This window comes from Rhea pennata, chromosome 9, assembly GCF_028389875.1.
Source record: "Rhea pennata isolate bPtePen1 chromosome 9, bPtePen1.pri, whole genome shotgun sequence".
Taxonomy (NCBI): Eukaryota; Metazoa; Chordata; class Aves; order Rheiformes; family Rheidae; genus Rhea; species Rhea pennata.
The window spans coordinates 14,491,343-14,514,300 of NC_084671.1; the positions used below are offsets into that span (position 1 = coordinate 14,491,343).

Below are 22,958 nucleotides of genomic sequence, written 5' to 3' on the forward strand. Positions count from 1 at the left end.
GAGCTTAGGGCTTTAAACATCATAGAATTATAGAATCGGTAAAGTTGGAAGGGACCTCTGGAGATCATCTAGTCCAACCCTCAAACAACTGGCCCATACAGGGATCAAACCTGTGACCTTGGCATTAGTAGCACCATGCTCTAACCAACTGAGCTAAACCACCTGCAAAACATAAACCGTATTGTTTTTTGTGTGTTGAATTTCCATCATGTTCTCATTCTCCCTTTATTGACACTGTTTTAGACCACAGAATGCACTAGTTTGATAGCATTTTGTATCTATTTTATGTAAGAATGAAGCAGTTATCCCTTTAGCTCAAGGCACTCACTGAAGAGAAAGTATTCAGTATATCATACTGATATAACTGAACCTCATATCAGTTTGAGAAAACAGTTCCAGTTGCTGTGATCATATCTGCTTGTGTTTTATGTATTACAAGGGGAGGGAGTTAAACAAGGAAGGAAAAGCTGAAAAGCAACATTTCTTAAGCACACTTTCTTATATATCCTGAGGAGAATTCATCTTCTGACACAACTGATTGTGGATTATCCCAAAGGGAAAAAAGATTCAAAAGCTGAACTGTAGAATTAGACTTGCCATTCAGGACCTAGCCTTTCCATTGGCAGATAATTGTTGATGCATGGCACAATTTCTGGAAACTTTCTAAAGAAGTTCTAAAGAAAAAAGATTTAAAAAAACGCTAAACTACCGCTTACCATGTACAACTATGTCTTACACTGGCCTGAGTCATCTAGAGATTTGGAAAATATCATGTGTGAACTGTTTTTAAAAGCATTTCATGGGATCTCCAGAGATATAAAGACCAGTATACCAGAACCCTAGGTGTATCAATAGGCTTTAATTACCCTCATCAGGCTCACTGTGGCTCCTGGGATCTCCTATTTCTAGAAACCAGCCTGCCCCTGGCAAGTATTGCCTTACCTAGCCAGCGCTCACTGAAACATGTCATAGAAAGAGGCAGTCAGTATACATGAGGTTGCCAGTCTACAAGATATGCATAGCACACACAGGATTTGCTAAGACCTCAGAAGAAATGACAATCAGGAAAACTGAATTTTGACACCTCAGAAGTGAAAATATGAGTTTTGTGTTGCTACAAAAACAATTTTGGTGGAAATGACCTTATATATTAAAGCAAGAGCGAGACTGAAAAGGACCATAATTCTTACATATGAATGTATATGAAGCCACTCAAGTTTCAAGTCTTTTGAAGTTTGGTGTGATGATATGTCCCGCCTTCTAGAAAGTAACTCACCCCACTAAATGCAAATACACACACTGCATAGATCATTCCAATAGCTGCAAATGCTATGAGGAACATCAGGAACCGGAGAGCATCTCTGTACAGTTTGAAGTTCATGGGTTTAGGGTAGAGAATGGACCTCACCAGATCCCCTTTGGCTGTATTGAAACCTGGAATGACAAAACAATATTATTCCAAGCGGAAACTCTTTCCAGAAGTTGTCTAAAAAAAACTGAAGGCTTTGAAATGACATACAATTGCTATAACTTAAAATAGAAGGCCCAGATCTTTCATTACAGTGTATTTAAACTACTGTTTAGAAGCCTCTCAAAGAAAAGTTATATTTTTCTTAAACAAGATGATGGTTTTCAATGTTTCAGAACCAAAAACAGATTCTTCTTCCTCATCATATGTTAGTCGTTTCTGCAAAGATCATGCCAGACAAAATGAAACAATGAGATATCAGTTCTCAAGCTGACCGTTATGAGTTTGGATTAACTCCCTTAACTTAATGTGACTGGGCTCAACAGATTTTTAGGTCAGACTCTGGTCCAGCTAGAAAAAGCATGAAAATTAAAGCTAACTGAAGTGTCGACTGACCAGTCCGCAGCACCACAGCTTTCACTTCTCCTCTGCCATCTGCCTTGGTCTGTATGACCTCTGTTCCACAGAAGAGGACATGTTTTTTGTAATCCTCTCCACAATGCGCTCTCCAGGGCTTGACGTTATCAGCTTGTGGTAAGTGGGTCTTTGTTACCGGAATACTTTCCCCTAGAGAAGATTATCTCAGATGAGGAAGATTGTAGTACATCTTAAAATTAGCCTGCTGATTTTCCAGGAAGTATAGTATCTAGACAGATGGCAAATGATAGGCATTCACTAGAGAAACCAATTTAGAGAAGAGTTACGTTTATATTGTGACATCTTCAGAGTGAATAAGGCTTTGGAGCCTAGTGAGCAAAGATCCACACTCTGCCAGACAAAAGCTCTCCTTTGCATCAGTACAGCAGCTTCTCGTATGTCCAAGAACTGAAAACAAACCAAGGGCTCCAAACTCTGGCTATAGATAAGCAGAATTGAACAGAGACATGAACTGATGTCGCAGGACTCCAGCTAATGGTCACAACTTGTTTATCTAGTTTGAACCTCATGTGCTGGTCAGTACTCTATTCCCTCAGCAGATTAAACATGACATTGCCTACTTACCCTTTCTAAGAAAAAAAAAAGAACCTTTAGCTCAGTGTCTGACAGATAACAAATATCCTACTTACATCAGAGCAGATACACTCATGTAACGAAGCAGAAATATTTTTACTGAGCAGTCAGCAGATGAGGCTTTCTACAGGAAATGAGTTTCTGGAATTTTTCACTTACATTAAATTTCAGAACTATTGGTTTCAGTTTGTTTCAGAAAGAGGCCAAATTTAAAAAACAATAAACAGAACTATGCTTCCTGCACCAAAAATTCTGCTTTTCATTAAACTCACCCTCCTGAAGTATCCTCCTCTGCTATCACATAAATGTGGTGGATAACTGCCTCGAGAGCTAGGGAGATGTTCCAGCATGTTGGAGCAGTTGCAGTGGCCAGAGAAGAAACATTTAGAGTGACTGAAACCCATACAGTCTTACTAGGCTGTATGCCCTGTGTGGGAACAGCTTTGTTCCATAGCTACTCCTTCTTCTCCTGTCCTGTGCTTCACTGTCCACTCTTCTTTCTTTTCTAGTTACAGAGTCCCTTCCTAAATGCTCTTTCTTAGAAAGGAAGTAAAAGATGATCTGCCCTTCTCAAAGTCCATCTTCTCTAGATAAGCTAGGGTTAACTGCAATTCAGTCTCTGCTACAGCAAATATCTCAGAGAATCCCCTTCTAGGGTAGCTATGGACAATTTCATAATAAGGATGTTATATTATAATGCTGTGTATCCTACATTACTGGCTGAGGCCATAGGACTACTATGATGATGTTACGATAGTAAACCCGGGAGAGATGAGCTGTACCTGTCAGCATGCTTTCATTTACAATGCACTGCCCACTGATTAGGATGGCGTCACAAGGTAAAAGAGCTCTTCCCTTTTTCAAAATCAGCATGTCTCCAGGGACAAGAAGGTGTGATTCCAGTTCTTGGAAACCTGTAGGTGACACGTAACATAAACTTTCTGCTTCATATGTTTGTCTGTAGTAAGGTGAAAGAAATAAAAGAAATTACCAGTTGAACAGCTTGTTGCTTCCTTATAATAGCTGAAAACAGACACAGGACTGCAAGTAGGACCTAAGACTACAGTCTCTCATATTGAGAAAAGTCTAAGCGTGATTCAGACTCCAGAATTCTTTCTTATCTCTCCAGGAGCCCAACCAATAGTTATTGTCTTACATAACCAATGTTCACCTAACTGAAGAAGTCTGGATCCACATTTCTTAGTCTGACTCCATCTATTTGGTTGCATTCCAAATACCATGGCAAAGAATAGACTTCAAATATAGCAATTAGGTGGACTTACAGCTATTAAAAGGCTAATCATGCAGTGGGCTTTGACAGCACTGCTTTAAGAAAAATGACATAGTTTTTCCTGATAATTTTGTGATAAGACTCTGCTCACGAACTTGTGAATATGACTGATGTGTTGCAACATACTTCTAGGTCAAATTAACCCAATCTGCAGAAACCAGTTAATCAGGCTGTCAGGTAGGAAAGGAAATTGTTCTGGAAGAAATTTGATACTAGACATTCTCAGCTGTGAACTGAATTGATACAGAAATGAAATGTATATTAAGAAAAAAGAATACAGGAGTCACCTTCCTTATTTCTGCAGACTGTGACCATGATGTTGTTATGAGACTCAACCAGTCTGTGCAGTTTAACCGATTGCTATAAATTAAAGAACAGAGAAAAAGGTTACATTTTACTATATGATGCAATTCATCCACTAACAATTACTCCTCTTTGTTATTTGTGGTTATGAGAGCCCTCATATGAACTGGGGTCTGGCCCTGCCAGGAACTGTGCAATCATATAGAAAAAGAAACTCCCCGCCCTTAATTACGGAGAAGGTGTAACGAAAGGGTTACAAAGCAAAGCACTGGAATGGGGAGGGAGGATGTGGTAAAAAGAACGACAAGGATTATTATGACTAGTAAAGCCAGGCCATTGTATCTGCTACTACATAATGTCACGAGACTAGAATTCTGAGTAACTCTCATAGCACAGTACATGTGTCTGTTGTAACATCCCAGGCTTTCCCAGATATTAAAAATAAATCCTCCTTGTGGTGAAAGCTGAGGTGTCTCACCTGCCTAAGATCATAGACAGTCAAAGCAATGGAGAGGAGAGACATGATTATGATGGCAATGGCATACTCCATGTAATCTTCAGCAAACCACAGGCACACGCTAAACAGCTGGAACACGTAAAATGGATTTAAGACCTGTTTGGAAAGTAAACAATACTCAAAGGTTGGTTGCATTTAAGTGGCTCCATCCTGCTAGAGGTGGGCTGGAATAAAAGCTCATGAGTTGTCACGCGCTTTTGCCCAGAGTAGCCCATCTCCATTTGACAGAAATGTCAAATAACCGGTCCAATAAGGACATTATTTTGAATGTGAATGGCTCAGCTCAAGCCTTGTTTTGCTTTGTTTTGCCCATAAGAAATAAAACAGAGCTGAGAGAAGATCAGGTTGTGAAGCGTGGGTGTGGCTTGCATACCATAGGCACATCTCCGCAAATGCTCTGCTTAGGCCAGACATAGCCAGCTGTAGTCTGAAAAACATATTGGTGCTTTACATGGTGCTGTGCACAGAGTCATGAGCTCAGTGGATCTTTTTTCACCTGAAGGCATATGCCAGCCCATGCTCTTCATTTCATCTCTGTTGTTTAAGAGACAGCTTTTGCCCCTAAGGTTTCATTTCCAGCGTGACTTGTAAAAATTCACTGACCCTTGCAAGGCCAATAGAATGAGCTCTCAGGACTCAGACATGAACAAACACTAAGCAGCAGTACAGCCATGGGAATGGAGGAGAGGGAATGACACGTATGAAATTAATTTACGGTGGTTTCACGGAACACCTTCAAACAAGCTATGAAGGGAGAATGTCCTTGATGGGTGAGAACAGGGAAGCTAAACTGGACATAGAATTTATCATATTCTGTATGCATATTCTGCCTCCCCAAGCAGCCTCAAGAATAAAAGCAACAGAAATGCTGAATACCTCTTTGATGAGTAGTTTCCAAATAGGGATCACAGGAACGTCAATAGTGTTTGGCCCACATATCAGTCTCCTGCATGGGATAAAGACGTATCACTTACAGATCCAATAGTGACAATGTAGCTCAAGAAGCTCTACCTTTCAATTGTTCTGAGAGCTTGTATTGATCTCAATATAAAGGCTTCAAAGATCATGCCCCAAGAAAATGATAAAAGATTAAAAGTCTCCTTTGGTGCTCATGTCAGAAACGACTGTACTGGCGAAATCTCTTCAGAATAATGCAGCTTTTTTGACAAACGCTTCTGTCACGCAAAAACTCCTTTAAACTGTCATAAAAAAGCAATGCCACAACAAAATCTAAATGTTCTAAAACCAAATAATTCTACATACAATTAAGCATGATTTGAATGTAAGCTTCAATATGAGCTAAGGTCAAGAGCTGGATTTTCAATATTCAATAAAGTGAAGACTATTTATTTAACAGTTTCAAGAATCCCTTTCACGTTATAACACCATACACAATCTGTAGATTGTCTAACGATATAATAGTTCGTGAAAATATATTTAGTGACCAGAACTATTTTATTTAGAAGGGCAATTTTACTACATGGATCCCCATTGAAGAAGCACACACACAACTTATCTGCACAGTCTCATAGAGACTGTTAACCTCTGTTGACATGCTCTTTCTCTTATCCCAAGTATGAACTACTCAGAATAAAAGGACACAGTTATTTTCTGAATGAGAACATACAACAGTGATGAATACTCACAGACATTTCAAAAGCTTTGACAAAGAATGCACTACATTCTCTAACAATTTGTATTCAATTTTTTTATGCACAGTCAATTCTTCTAAATTTTTGCACATACTAGGGGGCACAGGTAAACACACACACAAAAAGAAAAGTACTCCAATAGCAGTGAATTCAAATCTCTTAAAATCCATATGTTGAGCACTCAGGGAGCTTTAAAATGTATACCTGACATTCTGTTCATCGCAGGTGAGACCAGAACCAAATTTGGCATGGATAGCTGAACACGTGTGGTAATCTTCCAGGGCTCTAAAATATAAACGGAGTGTTTTCCTTAAGAAGTTTTCCCCAAAGAGTCTTGAATTCCTCAGGACTTGTGTAACCAGTGCACTGAACTCACCCAATTTTCTGGAACTGTTTTACAGAGATATTCCAAACATACCGGCTCTTCTGTACTTGGATACTTTTCACCTAAAAAAGCAAAACAGGAGCAACAACACTGGCAAAACAGCAAACAAAAATACTCTCAGGCCTGCTCATAGGTCTCATAGAATATTCTAGAAAGCAAGGCATCCTCACTGTGATGGAGCACAAGTGGGTGGGGAAGTAGGCAGGGCTGCATTTACTAACTCTTTAGTTATGGAATAGTGTATGGTCCCCACCCCAGTGTAGGTTCCAGTAAGTGTTGCAGATTTTTAGGTCAAGCAAGTGCAAAAGCAGCATTTTTCTCCCCTCGTTTTGTGAAGCATGGAGTGTAGTCCTCACTCTCACTTTGCAAAACAAAGCGGGGAGATCCCTGCTGCAGTGATGAGTACACAAGCAATTCCTAAAGCCAGGCCTCAGTCTACAACTCCCACATCTTCTGTTGCAATCTTGAGGAAAAGAGGGGGCTCTGGGCAGTTTGCAGGCCTGGTGCTGAGTCCTTCAGCTGAATGGACATGCCAACAGGCAAAAATGGCTATTCCAGGATACCTCCTGAGTCACTACTAATGCTAAGCTCTTGCAGAGCAATATTCATGAGGAATAAATGCTGCTGTTTATGACTTGCAAAATGAGTCTGTCCTGCCCCATGCAATAATAACCTAGACTGTTAGAAAAAACACTGCTTCATATCAGCTGAAGGAAGGTAACCACCTCTATAGGACTCTACCTATCTAGTGCAATAAGCACTACTATAAGCCCATGAAATCCATATGCAACTCATGTATTGACTCAAAATAGAAGTATAACCATAGTCATTAACCTAACAAGAGGTCTGTGGTTAAAACTCATGCAAGAAGAGCTGCAATATTTGCAATGCTAAAAACTGAAGTAGGAAATGAAGGACTCAAACTTACTGCAGGAACAGCTCCTTAGATAGCTGTCAAGCATTACACAATACACTGTGGACTCAGGTGGCTTAAAAGGCAGAGAGGTTTTATAATTGATATATAAGTAGGAGCTTTTGGATTGCTAGTGAAGAATTATATTGTTTACTCTTGGCTTCTTTGAAATCTGTTTTTTTCTACCTAGATGTTTTGACTGACATGAGTTGTTCAAAGGCTCTATTATCTGAGGGCTCTACTGGGCTTTTTTATATGTTACTAATTCAATCCTCTGAAGAATGTTACAAATCAATCTTCACTTTCATACTGCGCCAGTTGATTAAACTAGCTGGCACTAAACTTTCTTGTGTACCTTATTATATGTCCACACAAAACAGCAACAGCAGCAACAGCTTTTCTCAGCTAAAGTTGGGTTTAAAATGAAAACTTCTCCTAAAAAATGCTGTAGGTAAAAAAATAAGTACTAATAAGTTAGAAATGTACTTCCTGATGGGGAATAAAACTCTTTTATGGGCTCACAGTGTAGTGATCTAGTGTCTATAAACGAGAGGCAGAAATTAGGAAATCTACCATTGCATTCCTACTGCACATACATGGATTTTACAGAGCTAAAGTGGTGCTTATTGCACTAGACAGGCAGAGTCCCCTAGAGCTGATAGCTTAATGCTTTAACATGTGATACTAAGCAAGACACATAGCTGCTCAGTCTGCCACTTTCTCTAAAATGGGAATAATTGTATCTACTCAGCTCATCAGGTGAACTTCTCGGATCAACTAATCACCTGCATTCTCCCCAGTGCCACGCTGGGCTCTCCAAATTATGGAACTGGCAAAGGCCAGAATATATATTTTGTGGGACAATTCAGTAGTACAGGCCTTGACTTCAGCAAATGTACTTTAAAGCACAAATTGGTGCAGACAAAGACAAGAAAGCAAAATGTGCTTCAGAGTCCCCTGATGAAATGTTCCTGAAGATGCTGATGCAGCTCTGGCTAGGCACTTGTCTGCTCTATTTTCCCTCAACTAGCAGCATCCCAGACCAAATAAGCTTGAATCTACACTCATCTGTATTTTCATGTTGCTGTTGAAGCTATGATGTACATAGCTTTCCTTCTACCTTCCCTTCAAACATACAAGCACCCTTATGTTCCTTGAGTCTCATGTCAGAAATGAGTTTTTGTTTCAGAACTCAGATTTTTCATTCCAAAACGCAGTGTCTTATTAGAGCTCTCCTGTTTATAATGTAGGTCTTTTCTCAGGAGGAAAAGTGATGATTTTTTTCCCCTTGGACTGAGAGAGGGGATTTTAAAGAGGAGGTGAGTACAGTTTCCTGAAATCTCTAGCTTGTTTTGGCTCACTGTATTCATCAGGCTGCAGGTCTTGTTTCATGGTTCACATTCACCCCAGAAATTGTGTCTGAGACTTGCATGTCCTAGACACTGCTGAGACATCTGCTTACTTGTAAACTTGGCTTCATTATGGCTTCATTGAAGATTGAGCCTTCCTCAACAATGGCTGGAAAATCTGATCTACTTTTTATAAGTGCAGAAACAGAGATCCATGTCACATTCTTACGAGAATAAATCTGGAATTCATCCTAAACAAATATAAAAAAGAAGTGTTATAATTTCCCACACAATCAGACCAAACTCACTATCACCCCACAGTAAATGATTACTGTAGGCCTTTCTAGGATACTCCTTTAGCTTTGTTAAGGTGCTCACCAACATGGGCTTCTTTACACCTGTGACTGACAAACTGTTCGCAGAGGTCAGAACATCCTGGTGAAATCAGTAGAGTGGGAGTAGAGGTACAGTACTGTCAAAATTTGAGTAATGCAAAGGAAATCCCGGAGCACACATCTGGTGCTCAGCTGATAAGGATGGAATGTGAACACCCAGGTCATGCTGTAGAACAGGCAAACAGTACAGGATAATCTGAGATGCAGTGACCATACTGTAACGGGAGGGTCAAAAGCACATAGTTTTGTACCACAGAATGGATGTGGTTTAGTGCCAATGCCTTTTCAGTCATTCCTTAACAGTTCATCGGAGCGTGTGTTAGCACCATGCCTTGTTTACAGTAACCCTAGACAAGCCTTTGCCTCTAAACTGAGTTCCTGACCTTTCTTTTTTATAAAATATGTTCAAAATTGGAATTGCCCAACACAGTTAGTTTCGGTAATGCAGTCTTAGTAAATAGAGAAACTACTGTAACAAATATCATTATGTTAAGTCTCAGTCCAAAACACTGAACCACATGCGCTGAAGCCAGCTAAGGGGATGACTTGCACAATACATCATATTCAGTGTGTGAGAAGCTTGTGAACGTCACCTTGGCATGTGGAAAAAGCTGGTTACCTCAAAACAGCTTAACAATATGTCTGTAGGACAACTGTTGGTATTTTATGCCTATTATCAACCAGAAGAAGGCTCTACCCAGGTTGGCATTTGTGCTAAATCAACATGAAGACTGAGATTATAAGTCTAGAAATCTTTTGTATTCGATCATCAACAGAACTCCAGGGATGATCTTGTTATAAAAGGAATGAATTACCTTCAAATTAAGGTTCTTCTCTATGAAGATGAACATACAGACCTATCATCTGCATTAGAACTGCCTATCTTTGCTTTGGGAAATATCTCACAGGAGAGAAAAAAACTAGGTGTGCAGGTGGAGAAGAACAGATTTCTTCTTGACTTCCACGTACCTTTCTCTAAAACCTTTGTAACCACATTGTCTAAAAGGGATTGTTTTAATCTGGGTTATATAGAGAGTAGTGTGGACATTCAGGCATTCTGTTCTTGAAAGTGTGGCAGTTTTTAAAACTAAGATACAAACCATTCTCTCAGTGCCCAGCACTCCACTAAAACTGGAAGGATATCCAAAGGATATCCTGTCCACAGAACAACTTGTGAGAAGGTACCACAGAGGTATGAACAGAAGAGGTGCCCTGTGGTGACTGCCGATGCTAGACAAAAAATTCTTACTATACATCAGGAATGAGTGACAAACCAATGTGTTTGTAATAGGAAGCTATCATAGCTTTCTAGAATAAAAGCCTTCCCACTGTTGAAGTTCAGAAAGCACAGTTATTATATTTCACCTGGAAATGACAACAGAAATATAAGACTCTGTACCAAATACAAGTCCCTTTGATTACCTTAAGGGTTCAAAAATGGCTTTAAAATTGTTTACATATCTTAATTATTTGTGCACTCTTCCTCTTAAACTCATATTTAGAGTATAATAACATTTATTTTCTGATATTTATCTCTAATTTAAACTCCAGAATTAGTAGACATTGAGATGCAGATTGAGATGGAGAGCAGTGAATTACACAGGTGCTCATCATTTGAATTCAAGTGACTCAAACTTCAGTAACAAAAGTGTGTTAACAGGCTCTTATATTACCATTGCAGAGATGATGATAAATTATGACTAAAGTTACATGAAGCAGAGGAAAAATCCAAGGATCAAGCTAACAGGATTACTCGTAACCTCATCAGTAGAAGCTATCATATTCGAGAACTGACATAATCAGAAAAAATGTAGAGAAAAAACAAAACTGTCATTTTCATGCAAAGAACCTAAGAAGGAAATCTGAAATCATCAAATGCCCACAGCATAGTTTCAGAGAGCTTCCTGATAACAAGAATGTAAGATATAATTCAATTCTTCTTTAATTACATAAAGGTTCATTTAAAAAGTCATTTATTTGAAAAGTATTTGGCATGGCTAATCCATTTAAAATGACACACTAGAATAGGTAATTAAAAATGCAAAATGAACTGAAGATTAAAAAAGAGATTAAACCTAATGCGATACTTTTTTAAAGATCTCTCCTCAGGCCTATTAGTATGAGGATTGCTTCAATTCAAAACATTTAGCAGACAGACTCATGATTTTCAAAACAATGCTTCTAATTGTGTGCTCACTTGAAGAACACAGCTCAAATACAGCGATAGCAAATGATCCGTTTTGCAGTTTCTCATGCCATTGTTTTAGAATCTTTGAAGCAGAACAAAACAAACTTCTGGAAATCAGCACCTCCAGTTCCTGGAGCACTCAGGCTCTGCTGGGATTCTGAGTCAGGTTTCAGTTTATTTCTTCTGGGTTTTTTTTAGTAGATTGCATGAAATGAAATCAGGGTTTGTGTATGTTGCCGAGCTTCAGTGCAATTCTTAGTGGACAGAAATCTCTCTTAGAAACTATTAGCAAAAATAACAGTCCTGAAAGCATTATCTGCAGGATTACAGGCCTATTTGACACAGGGAAGGACTGATGGAAAGTGAAGAATACAACCAAGAAAACAAGCTGTCTTATGCTAGCCCTGTTCCTTGCACTGATCCCTCACCCTGGACTACTGGCCACTTTTGAGAACAGGATGCTGAACTAGACAAACTTTTGGTTTGGCCCAGTGTAACTTTTTTCGTGCTCTAGCAGTTATGCTATGAAATACTGAGCTAATCTTTTCCTAGGAGCCCTGGAACATATCAGCCAGCAGCACTGTGGAGATAGTGATGAATCTGCACATGCCTGAGAAAAAGGTCACAGACTTGGAGTTTGGAGGAGTTGAATAAAGCAGCTTCACGTTCACTAAATCCCATGGCTAAAGTTTGGCAGAGAGAGGCAGGCTCTCCAGGACAACCAGGTAAGGAAAAAAAGGACCTTCTGGACAACACCAAGCAGAGAGAGAGTTTAAAATCTGGAGCACAGATCTGCAATGTGGAGAACAGGAACTGCAGAAGAGAGGAGGAGGGAAGAGTTGAGAGCAAGCACCACAGCTACGAAACCGCAGATATTATAGGTTCTTTCATACCAATTTCTTTCAGCCTGTTGCCAGAAGAGCTGCTGTCCTCCATTCCAATCATCTACTTATACATAATTTTTATTTCTAGAATACTTGAGGGTTCTTTAGATGAATGTTGTCAAATGCAAGATATTATTGCAAGACATCAGCAATGTGAGAGATTTCAGTTAATTGGATTCCCTCACACTGCAATTAAGTAAGCGCTAAAGACTAGTTCAGAGATTACAGTAGGCACCTACTGTCGTTCTAAGCAGCACAACATCTGCTTCTTCCAAGCTGCAGGGGATGCAGTTTGCCCACACGTCCCATTCTGGCTTCCAGTAAAATAGCAGTAGCAGAGCCCCGCAGGACAAGATGTATCCAGCAATGCACAAGGCCTTCCGGCAGCCCTGGCTTTTGTAGCCAAATATCTCCTGTAGAACAAAGACAAGACAAAAATCATCACAATTTTTCTTAAAGAAACACCTGGAATATTATACTTTCTAATGATTGTCTCTCATAAGGTACTGTTTGGTGTGGTACTGTGAGAAAACAAGTCTCAGAAGTTACATTGGGCTTTTTACAGCTCCCAATGATGACTGGAAAAAAAAAGGTTTTGCATGTTCTACAAAAGTTTTCAGCCAGCTGCACAAAATCAGAACTGCTGCAGTTCGATCAAACTTCTAAAATAGTTTAATGTATTGTGAAAACCTGCATTAAACAGTAGGACTGTGTTGGAATGACATCAAAGTATACAGGCCCTAAACTTGAGGCCTTGAGTTAGGAACCCAGATTCCCCTGGTTGGCTTTTTCATGTACCTGGGTGAGACAACTGATGAACTTGAGAACATCCACTCTCAGGGGCAGAGAATGGTGCAGACCCACTGAAGCAGCTGTGACAGTGCCTGCTTTAGAATCAGAAGCAATATTGCTGTTCTGCCACAGCCACGAGTCTGTGCTAATGCACCTATACTACTTCAGACACTCAGCTATGTCTGCATGCTGCTGAATGATGCTGTGTGCCTGCAGGAGCTGGAGATGTTTTGAATGGCTTGGCACAGACATAGCCTTTGTAGGTTAGTTACAACCTTTCATGATGGCTCCTGTAAGGGGCTTCCAGACCTTGCCAATGTACTATTGTCCTAACATCCCAAAATAATAATTGTTAGTAATAACAAATAATGAACACTTGCAGAATGCTTTACATGTTGAGAGGGAAGGAAGCTACTCACTGAAGCCATATGAGTAGGTATTATTATTTCATTTTTAAAGGTGGGGAAATTGTTACACTGAGGCAAGGTGACTTGCCCAAAACTTCAAAGGGATGACTGTAAGCGTTACAGTTCGAGAGCTGCCTGGCCTTGGTACCACTGCCAAACTCCCTGTCAGTAGCACCATCAGGAGCTGGCATATAGTGAATTTATAGAGCAGATCCAGCTCTGACCTTAAGTGGGAGATTGCATGGCTGCAATTACATCAGGTGACTAGGATAATATGCTAACATACGGGTTAAGATTCCTCAATCTCTTTCTTCCTAGTGTACCTGCAGCTATTGTGCAACCTGCTTCTGAAGATCAGATATCTGCAGTCACAGATATTGTGAAATTCATCCATAAGGGGAGAAGAAACGGCAATGCAATTGGAAGGCTGAGCAATGCAAAACTCCTGGTTCTATGCTGGTATCTCTGCTTGGTATGTGACATGTAGGCCCTACGCAGTGGTTCTACTCACTGTCATGGCCTATCTACTCATTCTTCAAAAAGGCAGACTCTATCATCCTAAGTGGTGCCCATATGGTTTCTAAGGGGAAGAAATTGGTAACTGTAGCAAGAGGTACTACAAAATACAAGTGGAAGAGGTCTGCATTGCGTGGGACCTGTTCATACCACCTTGAGATGCACATGATCAGCATTTTCAAGGTTCCTATAGTCTTTAATCAGCCCATGAGAAAAAGATATAAGGCAACTCTGCAGCAGACAGATTCAAGCTCATGGATGAGAGCAGGTTGGCAAAGTAGTTAATAGGTAGTTGGGGTATCAGTCACATGCTATTAGTATTCATATGCTCCTACAGATAGGGAAAGGGAACTCCACTCACCTCTATCTAGTTGTATTCGTAACAAAAAGGTTACAAAACTGGTGTCAGCAGCAGCATACACATTAGGATATACAATGATGCTAACATTGTTTACAGCAATGGCTTACGAGCAAGATCTAGGTGTCTGGATCCACACATTACATTTTGTCAGCATGGCAAAGAAACTCCCAAGGAGACAGAGATGCCTCAGGGAAGAACTGTTAAAAGAACGTGCCTTTGGACTTCCTCCAGGAAATGGCTGAACCTGGAATAACTGGAATAATCTTCTCAAATAGGGATGGGCATGAATATCAGGGTGGGGAAGCAAGAGATCGCTGCTGTGTGCACCTTGCTGCCATGAGTGAATCATTCCTTTGATTTCCAGCTTTTGTGCCTAACACCCAATGTCTGATAAGTCAATAAGGCTGCAGTTAATATAATTAACAAGGGAGAGGGTGGGCATCAACATGTTACTGGCACATCATTTGCAATCGTCTTCAGTTGGCAGTGTTCTTCCCTGCTGTAAGTGCACTGAGATGCTGAATGATTCCCCAAGTTTGACATGACAACATAACCAAGAGGTCCACCCACCAAAGAGATTTGTTTGGGGAGATAATGGTGTCTTCTTTCATAATGACAAGTTAGGATTAGTCATGTGGCACAACACATCAATTCAATTTTTGGTATTTTTGAAATGAAGCTTCCTGCCTTATGCAAATCAACATCTGACAGGGCTACAATAAAAATACGCAGCAAAACAAAACAGCATCCCAGTTCACCACCAAGCAGCTGCAGAACACACAAACAAAACAACAAGCACACAGCAAGCACAGAGCCAGAATAGACTCTGTCTAGGAAACCATACACCTATGTACCAAAATATGTATGTGAGCTCTGTCTACACTTGCATATGTTTCCAGGCTTTTGCTTTCCAGAATAAGTTCCCTCAAAAAAAAAAAAAAAAAAAAAAAGAAAAAAGTCTGATGCCTTAGATCTCAAGTCATTTCACAAAACCAAACATACCAAAAATATGTCAGTATTCCTTGTCTTGCAAATTAGGAAAGAGGACGAGAAGGCAAGCAGTAGAGCTGGGAAAAAAAGGCAGTGTTCTCAGGTCACCCACTGCACTGTCTGCAGTATCTTGCTGCTGCTCACACAGCACACATTCCGTGTTACAGACATGAACACTAGTGTCAGTTTAGGTTGGGTTGTTTGTGTCTTGATGAACATGACATTCCTGAATGAAGGTGTCCAGGGGTTCTAAAAAGAGGGAGGAGTTGGGAAAGCGAAAAAACATCAGATATTAACTGCTGTTTTCTATGTGGCTCTGCAGCTGTATTCTAAAGCCATAGCAAAGAGAGGTTTTCCCATGGTTTGGAAACATCTGGAGCATCCTGTGCCACATCCATCCAGAAGTAAACTTGAGCTCAGAACGTGAGCTCTGAACCTAATCTGTCCCAAAGTTCACTGGGCAGGAACCTGTCAAAGCTTAACTTTAGAATAACACACACTGTTAGGTTGGAGTGTTTTCCTTAACTCTATGTCTTCAGCAGGAAGGATTATAGCAAAGAATGACAGATTCATAAAAAAAAATTATTAGGTAAATAATTGCTTGATGAAACTAAAACAGTATTTGTGCAAACACTTCTCACTTGCCAAATACATCAACAAGGGAAATTCTTAAGAATTATCTTCTCAAAAAAGGGGTAAATATTAGACCCACGACAGAGCTAACCACAGTGTGCCTGAGGAAGGAGGAGAGTAGGCACACACATGATGCAGGTGTCTCAGCAGCTTCATCTAGTCATGTGAACATCTTACAGTAACTAGTGTTTGGAAATCCTTCAAGCTCATTCAGGATTCCTTACACTGAAAAGTTCTACAAGCAAATGTATGTCCACTATGGCCAGTAATACTTCCCGGGCTGGCAAAAATCTTAGTGATGATGTCACCAGAAAGAACATGTCTGTTGGGTTGATCTGTTGTTCAGGAGAAAAGAATACCTTTTGCTGGATTGTATTTCATTGCAAAAGGAGGCTCTGATGACCTTGATGAATGCAGATCTGCACTTTGACAGCTTATCTACCATGTGGGCAGGTTTTCAGGGTCTGTTAGGGCACCACAGACAGAGAGATGGTGGAAAGCCAAGATTAGCTACCTGTAAGACCCCAGGGGCTTCACGGAATCTCAGAGGAGGTAGCACTGCCTACAAAATAGGCTAGTATTCTGAACTCTTCTCATCTTTGCAGCATAAATTTTAACACATCCTTGTATATTGTAAAACTTTGTTTCCTCACCTGTTAACATGACGTTTCCCTTGAGATTCCTAACACTTAGAAGGGTGATTTGAGGACTATGCAATTAATAATACAGTATACTTTGAATTCTTGAGTTAAGGGTCTAGGGAAGGGCCATTGGACAGAAAAAGCTGACAGATCTGTTCGACAGGGAGAAGACATGCTTATTTAAAGCAAGGCTCTTGGCTGCATTTGGATGCACAAGCATCCGAAGCCAGTGCTCAAGAGCTTATCATTCCTGTGTCCAGTAAGTCTTTGTTACTTGTGAATAAAAGAAAAATTGTCTGGAACTTTCAGGTCATGTACATAGCAGAAGTTAAATGCAAAAGTTACAAACAAGTTTGTTTGCAAAAGTTGCAAATAAGTTTAGACACAGTTTTCCTTGCTGAAAAAATGGCCTATAGCTACCAGAGAGCAAGGAGCCGAAACAGTGGCTGGAAAACATTACATTTCTGGTAATCCAGTCACCAGGTACCCTATTATGTACAACCTGTTGCTATAACAACAGATAATAGGATTAGACTAGAAAGAGTGGTTAAGATTCACAAAGAATTTAATAACTGAATCTCATTCTTAGCAGTTGGAATCTGTTTCACTATAGGTTTGTTTCCATTCCCTCTGAAGCCAGTAGCAACATTCACACTTGTTCCAGCAGAAATAAGATTGTGCATTTCATTTTCTATCTTAAGATTTGAATTTTTCAAACTCAAAGTATATAAAATTCCTGAACGAGATTTCCCTCACAATTTTGGCAGCCCAAAGGAAGCAGTTGCCAATATGCAGCAGTAGATTGGGCCTTACCAACTGGCTGACTGTGGCTGTCCCATCCCTTCCAACATAAGCAACTGGGGAACACAAGGTTAAGATATGCTTCTGGCAAATCCTTCCTGGGGGTGCAGCCCATTACAGTCCATTACAATCTTTTGTGCTTTAAGTCTTCCTCAAAGGGAATGATGAGCCCCCAGCTGTACAAAGAGGTGTCACTTGGCAGATGGCACAAAGGTGTGTTTTTCTTCCCTCCTCTTGTTGCATCAAAAACTACTTACTCTGAATAAACACCTTCAAGCAGCCCTTTCTGAAGGAAAAGAAAAAAATATGCTGATTCCTAAAATAAATCCTTTTCCAATACCATTATCTGTTAGCCCTCTCCCTAGCAAGCTGCTGTGTACAGAGTGCCCTCTCACATTACTGAAATCTCTTCAATATTACAAATGGTTATGTAAAGAGAGGGATGTTACCTCATGCTCTGAATGTAAGTTACTCAGTCCCTGTTGGGTACCAGGAGAGTGAATCTCTATTTCTGAGGCATCCACTTCTGCAGCTCTCATTCAAGCAAGCATGCTTTATCCACATGAGCAATCCCAAAGATGTTCAGAAGGACACATAAGGTAGATTTCCTAAGACAGAATGATTGCTCTTAAATACAGGTCTATCTAGTATCTCAGCTTTAGTAAGAAATGGACAACACCAGAGAAGACTTAGAATAATTTTTACTCATTAGAGTTTTCCAACTGTCTCCAGTAAAATTGACAGGTAGCTCCACTAAAGAAAACAGTGCTTACTCAGAGTTCAAATGAACAGCTTGCGCACTTTCAAAATTCATGAACTATTTCTCTCTGTAAGAAGCGGCACCTGTGCAATGTCATCTGTTATAACAATCATATCAAGTGATATGATCTTTCTGAAGAGTCAAGAATTACATGCTGATAAATTGGTGCAGGTGGATTCAAATGAGTGTCAAAAATAACGTAGAAAAATATTTTTCGTAGGCGAGTTTTAAAAAGCTATTGCAGGGTCACTGAGACATTATGTGCCAGTGTTACTCACTGTAACTGCCAATAATTTAAAATATGTGATTATAGCAAATAAATGATATCCACACTCTTTAACCCATACGCACTCTCCTTCTCTCATCTACTTAAACATAGCCTTACCTGTCTCTTTCTTCACACCTTCTCTCACCCACCTAATCCTTTCTTTCTCATACAAACATGCACACTGTTCTCTCTTTTACACATTGCTTTCTTCCTCATTCTTGTACAGTGCCTCAGACAACCACATAGATCTCTTCCTCTCTCTCACGCTCGTAACTTTTTCTTCTCCCTCTCTCTTACACACACTTCACACAAACAGGCACATAAACACCTGTCAGTTCTAATACAATAAATTACCATGGTTTTAAATCTCATCTACCACTCTATTTCTTTTTCAATCATTTGTGTGTGATTTTCAGACATTTGAGAATCCCAGGTGAATGAGCACTGCTCATGTTCATTGCAGGCATGGAGAGCCTTGCAGCTGCTAAACACACTGCATTCACTGTGCAGATAGATGCAACGTGGTGCACACATCTACTGTGCATGGAAAACCTCAGATTCACGGTGCAGATCCACCAGCACTGGATTCATGCACTCTGTGTTACACAGGTAAGAAATAAGAACATTACTGGAAAGGTAACAAGGGGACAGCTGGTTCCATGTGAGCCCATCTTGCATGTTCCATTCATGTACACCTTGAACTGGACGCACTGGGTACGACAGTGTGGCTCTACCCTGCATTAGCCAGGATCATGGAAGCCTAGTTAGCTCAGGCTCAATTCTGGCATTGCTGGTGACAGTGCTGGTAGTGAAGAAGAGAATGACAGGGTGTTTATGGTCCTAGAAGGACAGGAACAGGATGGACCAGAGACACAAAACCAGCAGCATTTTGGGGCAAAGGAGCAGTGGCACATCAGTATTAGTGTTAAAGCCAAGAGTAGGGTGCTGGGGGCAGGTCTACTAAGTCAGCTGCAGAGCCAGTTGGGCTCTGTATTGCACTGAGCTAATTATTCCACACCCTCAGAGCCAGTGCGTTGTGCTTCCTGCAGTGCTCACTTCATGCTGTGGGATGATTCTGTACTTCATTCTCCAGCGTATCCCAGATTACCCAAATCTGCGTTATGCAAAATGTGACATCTCTTCCCTGGATGGCTGAGAGCTGACTGAAAATATACGTTTTTGTCTAAGGATAGCAAATGTTCACGTTTTTCCATGACATGCTCTCTTTTTCACTAAAATTGAATTATCAATAAGTATATTCGGAGGATCTATCTAGAATTTCTGGAAGTAAACAGTTGTATCAGCTTGGATGAGACTGTGCATTTCAGTAGCTTTGCTAGGGCTGCTATATATCCAGCAATCCTACATATAATTCATAGCAAAGATACAGATATTGCAGGTGTACAGCAAGGGAATTTTGAGAAGCACTATATTTACCGGACATGCATGACAATTTTTGTTGTACAGCTAAAATATGTGCCTGACATCTCCAGGATCTGTTAGATGAATATACTGTGTATGTGAGGAATAGCTGATCTATACACACACAGTCATGTCAAAGTAGCTCAGAAGCACTGAATTTACTACAGTCATGCACTAGGCTTCCTATTTGAGAGCTGCAGCATGCAGTATATCAGATGCTTCTTGGAAATATGGAGCTATTTCCAAATGCCACACAATGTATATAATTGTATTCTTCCCTAGGAAACTCTGGAAAGAAATATGGTAGCTCTGTACTTAGAAATTTAGCTTTATACAGGCACTCAGGCTGGAAAAGTGTTGCCAATACCGCAGACTGCATTTGCTAATAATTAGTGCAACCATAACAAATGTTTTTTATGTTCCAGAGAAAGCCAAGGTCCCCAGTCCTCATCCAATTGGAGCTGACCGTAGAGAGATTCAGCTGTTAAATGGTTAGGAACACTGCTGGAGCCCATCCCTCTAGCTCAGGCAGGACCAGCTCCACCTAGATTTATAATGCTACATCAATAATCTGTCATTTCCTTCCAAGACTCTCTTGAGCCATCCTCTGTTGCAGGGGATAAACAATTAAATCCAACTGACACATAAAACTTCATTTTCTTTGTGTTTAAAAAAAAATCCTTTCTAACTGTACATTATTGCTATAGGAACAACCCCACCATCAAAAAACTAAATTACAGACTGTACATTTTATTGCAGAACATGTGCCACCTGCTGCCTTGAATTCAGAAAGACCTAGGCAGAGATATAACAACTTACCATCTCGTTCTCCTCTCCCTGGTTAAGCTGTGCATGATGGCTATTGACCTCCATGAAATGACCCCCTGGAGACTTTCTAGAGCACCCTCTGGACAGGTCTTCTGCGTTGTGTGCTTGAACTTCCACATTAAGGAAGTGCTTTAAGCACACACCTTCCTTATAACTGCTGAAGCCTGAAGAATAGAGCTCCTCCCTTTTTGTGGGGTTAGCAGGTAACATTCATCCCTCCTCCCTTTGCTCCATTGTTGGGGTTTTGTGACTGAGAAGATACCTCGGACATGTAAGACTCACTCAAAGACAGCGAGAAAAAGTTAGATCTTCTGAGCTTTCACTAGAACATGACTCCTAGTCATAACTCTCAGATTGTAGCAAGTGCTACTGGCAACTAACTTGCCAAAAGTGACTGACAAAAGGAGAATGAGAAGGAAATCAGGTATCGCTATTGTTATACTCTCAGCAACCTGCTTGAACTAAGAGTGATCCCCTCATATTCCACACAGAGAAATGCAAGCTCTGGCATTGCAAACAGCAGTCCCAGTTTGTGCAGGTAGATCTATGCACTGTCTGTGTGACAGGATCCAACCATGTAGCATCTGTGACCAATATTTTTATTCATTATTAGCAATACCATCACACAGTCTTCTGACCTCAGTGTATAGTTTTGTGGAGTATACTGCTCTTGGAGAAACTGGAGCTCCCCATTGATGACAGTGAGCTGGAGAAAGGTCTCTCTGACCTCTAAATCACGGCCAAAAGGAAGCAGGTAGAAAAGCAGCACTGAGGGATTTATCTTCTCCTTTTTTTTTTCTGTTTTTTTCCTTTTCTTTTTTCCTTTCTTTTCTTTTCTCTTCTTTTCTTTTCTTTCTTTCCTTTTTTGTTATTGGCTGGCTGCATTTGTTTATTAGTCTTGGCAATTCATTTTCATATTTGTTACTAATTCCTTTCCTTGTTCTTGGCTACTTTTTAATAAGTTATGCACAATTGTAGGAATGAGGTCAGGAGAGGAAAAATTGTCTTCCAGAAATATGTTAAAGAATCTAAAATATTTCTAAGGCAAATGAAACACAGAGATCAAGTAGCTTCAAGCTAGCTCCTGTTCATCAACACTTTATTCCCATGAGGCATGGTATTGTACAAATCCTAAATAGCGCAAGCACCAGGAGACAATCCAATACCTATTTCCTGCAGTGAGCAGGACTGAAAGATTTAGAGATCTGAAATGGGAGAAATGTAGAGAAGACAGAAATGAGGGACCCAGGTTAATCAACACAAGAAAAGTTACCCATTGCTGATAACGTGGACCAGTGACAGACCTGCAAACCAGGTAAGCGTTTGTGTGCAGCACAGAGACAATTACATCTAGAAGATGCAGAGGACAAGCAGTTTGAATTGGATCTAAACTGTTTGGTCTTGCCACCTAGTACACTTCCCACAGGAACCCAGAGCAGAGGTGGGATGGGAAAGGATATAACTGTATAAACCTGTATTAACTGTGATTTGTTTCCACAAGATAGAGGGGGAACACTCTCTGGGCACTCTCCGTACCCCAGCTTCAGTGTTAGCCCTTCTTTCTCCCCATGGCAACTCTGAGACTTGCTCTTGGTTATTCTGTTCTTCTGAGATCTAGCAATATGATTTCAAGTTATTACATGGAGTATTATATCCAATTTTCAATTAAAAAAATAAAAACAAAGAATGCAATAACGTTCATTCATGATAGCTTTGATTATAAGGGAAGGCTGATAAGTGCTATCTAAAATCTATAAAACACAGCAAAAAGCTATAAAGGTACATTTTCCAAAGCAGGTTGATGACTTTGGGAAATGACTCATCATTTTGGGAGGCGAGGTTAGAGAAGAGGACTGCCATATATGCTTTTTCTGCCTGGTCAGCATTTGCTGCTTCCACAAATGTCAGTCTTGCTCTTTGTTTTGTTCGCAGCAGAGGAATAGGGTGCAGTAGGGGTCCCTGGGCTGGCCCTTAATGCAGAAAAGAGGTGAACTGCATGCAGAATAGTACTCCAAACCGGGGTCTCCAGAGAAGAATCAAGACTCATCTATCTGTTCACTGTTTATAGGCTTAGTTCAGCTTCTATTAAAAAATTCTGCTCCTACAGAACACCTTTATTAGGGAGATTTATATCTTCGTAACGGAAAACAAGGGAAAAACAGATTAAAGGCAAAAACACTTTA

At 40.3% G+C, this 22,958-nt stretch overlaps 1 protein-coding gene and 1 non-coding gene across 2 annotated transcripts in view; both read right to left on the minus strand.

Annotated features, from left to right (window-relative positions):
* LOC134144264 (probable cation-transporting ATPase 13A4) overlaps nt 1-20,985 on the minus strand; it is a 41,644-nt gene extending 20,659 nt beyond the window's left edge. Inside the window, exons 1-11 of the mRNA XM_062583049.1 lie at nt 20,767-20,985; nt 12,596-12,769; nt 9,003-9,140; nt 6,619-6,689; nt 6,447-6,527; nt 5,467-5,536; nt 4,552-4,686; nt 4,058-4,130; nt 3,262-3,393; nt 1,865-2,035; nt 1,277-1,434 (exon numbers count right to left, since the gene is read on the minus strand). Of these exons, the coding sequence (XP_062439033.1) occupies nt 1,277-1,434; nt 1,865-2,035; nt 3,262-3,393; nt 4,058-4,130; nt 4,552-4,686; nt 5,467-5,536; nt 6,447-6,527; nt 6,619-6,689; nt 9,003-9,140; nt 12,596-12,769; nt 20,767-20,985 (1,422 nt within the window). The remainder of the gene's footprint in view (nt 1-1,276; nt 1,435-1,864; nt 2,036-3,261; nt 3,394-4,057; nt 4,131-4,551; nt 4,687-5,466; nt 5,537-6,446; nt 6,528-6,618; nt 6,690-9,002; nt 9,141-12,595; nt 12,770-20,766) is intronic.
* Nucleotides 90-160, minus strand: TRNAS-ACU (transfer RNA serine (anticodon ACU)). Its single transcript has one exon. It is a non-coding gene; the product is annotated as a tRNA-Ser (tRNA).
* Nucleotides 20,986-22,958: the final 1,973 nt, after the last annotated feature.